Source organism: Centruroides sculpturatus, unplaced genomic scaffold, assembly GCF_000671375.1.
Source record: "Centruroides sculpturatus isolate CEXI.00-Female unplaced genomic scaffold, Cexi_2.0 scaffold1175, whole genome shotgun sequence".
Classification (NCBI taxonomy): domain Eukaryota; kingdom Metazoa; phylum Arthropoda; class Arachnida; order Scorpiones; family Buthidae; genus Centruroides; species Centruroides sculpturatus.
In genome coordinates, this window is record NW_019385559.1 from 207040 (window position 1) to 211424 (window position 4385).

Here is a 4385-nt window from a genome sequence, read left to right on the forward strand (position 1 = left end):
TCCGCGACGAAAACAATGTTGAGCAATGGCGATGTCGAATGGTGACACTCGGTAAGTAATCCTACAATTTTTTATTTATAGCGTAGTTTATACGGATTATTTCCAAAAAAAATATACGTATTTTGGAAATGTTGAGTCGGATTAGTCTAGAATCGATTAATTTTATGGAAGAAAACCTTTCAATCAGCCGTAGTCCGTAAACTTGACATGTGTCGGGCTGTGATTGGAACGACTCGTAAGAAATCGGATTCCTAAAGAATGGAACGTATCTATATCTTATAGGGGGTCGACTGTATAATTTTTAATAAATCATTTATTGAAAAAAACAAAAATGCTTGAAAAAATTACACCTCGATAACTAAATCACTATATCAATTTTTATTATTTGCTTAGATCATAAATGATGATCTAAATGCAAGAATACTGAATACATTTCTTATCCCTTGAAGTGGCTAGCAAATCACCTTCATAACTTGACATTCACACTCTCATCACCTAAACCAGATGTGGCCAAACTTTTATCCCTTAGGGGCTACTTTTTTGGTAAAATATGGTCTGCGGGCGACTATGAATATGGGCAAACAATTTTAGGATTTTTATATGCGCATGCGTTAACATTCATTTGCATTGTTCATCGGGATAAATACAAACAGTATGGGTACGTTGCACAGACAGTCTATTATTGTAAGAATAAATTATCGAATTAAGATTTTTAAACATTAAGTGAAAGCAAATTGTTCAACTTTAGCTTTGCGGGTTACTTTAAAAACCTTTGTGGTCAACCACGGTGTACATGTTGGCCATTCCTGACCTAAACCATCATCTACTCTTTTGTTCACGATAACAGTTTTATTTTTCTTTTTCGTTACTTCCACTCAGGTCATTTTGATGAATTAATAATTAATCAATGCTTATGTTTTGTTGTAATTTTTATGTTCTATTTAATTAAAGTATCCCATACAATCTGTTTGCTATTTAGAATTCAATTAAAATGTGATTTTTACAGCTGAAAACATAAAATAATATACTGTATATATATATTAATTATATATGCTATGTATACTTTTTGGTATTTTCACATTCCTAACACAAATTTGATGTTTTCATTATCCCTCATATTTTTCACTTTATAATGACTGGGTTTAAATACAATATAGCTGCTGACATGTGCCTCCAAATAGTGGACAAACTTCTCCATTCTGACAGCATCTACTATTTAGAGGTTATTATACTGTATATATATACACATGTACACATTGCATATAAGCTTTATATACATAAATTGTCTGTCATTCTTACATATTCATAAAATGGAAATTTATAAATCTTGAGTATCAGATTTTTGATAGTTAAATTTTCTACAATGCTAATATTTTGTGTAAATGTATATTACATTTATACCAAATATTAGCATTGCTTATGCAAAATTGTTTTTGTACATATGAATCATAAATTTAAATTTCTAAAAATTGCTTAACAAAGAAATTGCTACTGATGTCATCTATATTTATTTCATTAATGCAATGATATTAATAAGGTCAATAAAAATTTAAGGTATTTATTTATATTTTAAAATTTAATTTGTGGTATTGAAAAATTTTTACCATTTGATTTGATAGATGTAATCTGTTAATAATGTTTAATTTTTTCCTATAGATAAACTTTTTATGACATCTCCAGGAATCTTCATTACAAACTTTTAGCAATGCCCCGAAAATCTGCAAGTTCAGCAGTTCAGAGAGGGGGAACGACTGATATTGTAAGTTTGAATAAATTAATTTCTTCAATTTATAAATTTTGCTTTGTTAATTATAATACTGTTAGAATCTCCTAAGAATCTTCATATACAAATTGATTATTACTATAATTTTGTGCAGATAAACTGTAGGTTAGCTGTGCTTGAAAAATAATTTGAAAGGAAGTGCCACTTATATGATGATATAAGCTGATTTTAAATTCTAAACATGAGTCAAAAAAAAACATTAATGGCTTGAACAAATATTAAAATCATTGACTTGCTACAAAATTCTAAAAATAATTGATGATGCATTACAAAATTACGGTATTAAAACAAGTGAAACTCATGATAAAATCATGTTTAAAAGGTTACAATGTTTTGAACAAAATTAAACAGAAAATAATTTTAATATTTAATTTTTTCTTAGTTAATTTTATTAATACTACTGGACAAAGAAAATTAGTCATAAAGTAAAAATGATAAAAATATATTTATTTTTATATTTAATTTACATAATTAAGACAGTTCATAAACACCTGCAATTGAATTATGAGAGTGGCCATTGGTGTGGTCATATTGAGAATTATTTATTATTTTAAACTTTATACAAATGTTAGTTTAATGTAAAACAGATTTCTACAAAACAGAGTTTAAAAATTGAACAAAAAGGTAATGTCATTATTAGTTTCAATTTTGTTAATTATTATTTTAAATTAAATTTAATTCAAAAATTATTTTAATTATTATTTAATGTTAATATATAATAGTAGTCTAACTGCCTACCTTTTAAAGAAAATTTTTTATGTTAATTAGTAATTGCTAGCCAAACTATAGTGGGAATATTATAATCCAGAAATTAATTATTAATTTCTGGATTATAATCATCATATTCATGTTATGATGATTATAAGATGAATATGATGATTATAATCCAGAAATATACATAAACAACCAAGAAATATACAGAAATATACATAAAATATTCTATAATCATCATATGATGATTATAGAATATTTGGACTTGGTTGTTTATGTATATCTACAATGATTTGTTATTAGAAATTAAACAGGAAAAGCAATATTTTAATGCTTGATTTCACTAAATTACAAATTGATAATTATCCTGTTTTCAAAGGGACATGGAGTATATAGTGGGACAGCTTGTACAAAGGTTTTATTTTTGTTCTTGTCATTTTCTGCAGGATATATGCTTTTTGAGTAATCTGCACAATATTACAGTGTTTTAAGTTAAAAAACTTTACAATATTTGCATGTGTTATATGCATTGATACTTTTTAAGATAGTTAGCTATCAAACCAATAAATTGAAGATTAGTTTTGGATCTAAATATTTTATTCTTTGATTGGAAGTTATTTTCTAGTCTTTAGTTAAATATATAGCAAATTTTAACAAGATGACTAAATTTGTTTTAAATATTTATAGTAGTATTATTTTTATAACTAGAAGTTTATTATGTAATAATTATAATACTTTTTAATAAATATAATATCATCTTTATATAAATCATATATAAATATTTGCACATTTATTTATTGCACATATGATAGTTAAATTTTATACAATTAAAAAAGATTCATATACAAAAAGAGATTGGTAGACAGCCAACCAAATCACAAAACGAGCAAAAATAAAAAAAAAATTTTTTTTGTAAATGTTTGGCATTTACAAATTCATTTTTTTTAAATTTCCTGGCTGTTATGTATATATAATGGGAAAGTAATGGAATTGTGTCAAATTTGACCCTCTGAGTTTTTTGCAAATCTTCACATTTTGAGACCCCATGAATCCAAAAAAGTCAAAACAATGGCAAAAAAATTCTGTGGATATGTATGTGTGTTTTGTTGGTGTCTATTTCACTTAATATCTCAGGAGGGGGTGAAGATAAAGAAACCAAATTTGGCACGATAGCTTATATATAAGGGGCATTGATGCTATTAAATTTTGGTTATAAGAGGTCAAGGGGATGGAGAGGTTGAGGATGGTCACATGATATATCTTATGAGGAGTCAGCTTTAATAAAGATTTTACTTGTTAGCATTTAGTGTTTTATAAAACTCCTCTCTACCCTCAAAATTAAGTCTTCTGCTATTTTATAATAATTAAAAATATATAAAGTTTTTGTAACAAAATCTCATAACAGATGGTGCCACATATCATTTTAGATATTTATTTTGATTAATAATATAAATGTAACTTTAAAAATAAAATCTCATAAAAGCCAGAAAAGTTACACAACTTATTGCTAGATGTTTATAAATGTTAAGAAATAGTTTTTCTGAAATACTGTTAATACATTTTCATTTTATACAAAAATTGGAAGAAAGGGAGGAAGTTTAAAAAATGTCAAGAATTTTTTACTAAGGTGTGGAAAAGGTTAAGCTTTTCATATGGACTCCACTTCAGGAAAAGGAGAGATAAATTGACCATGGGGACTTTATCAGTAAAAGTTAACTGAAAAAGACAATTGCATGGGCAATGGGAGCTGGTATGCATTCCAATCTGGAAGAGAAAGAAAGCAACTTCTTTATTTTACTTTAATGTTCTTGTAGAGAGATAGCCATAATAGGTATAAGATATATTTAACATGGAAACTTTTGAATTTTGATACTATGACAGACAGTAATGT

General features: G+C 26.4%; 1 protein-coding gene across 1 annotated transcript in view; it reads left to right on the forward strand.

The window, feature by feature from the left end:
- LOC111640133 (uncharacterized protein DDB_G0283697-like) overlaps nucleotides 1-4385 on the forward strand; it is a 71514-nt gene that overhangs the window by 20250 nt on the left and 46879 nt on the right. The window contains exon 2 of the mRNA XM_023386131.1: nucleotides 1657-1759. Within this exon, the coding sequence (XP_023241899.1) occupies nucleotides 1706-1759 (54 nt within the window). The 5' untranslated portion in view covers nucleotides 1657-1705. The remainder of the gene's footprint in view (nucleotides 1-1656; nucleotides 1760-4385) is intronic.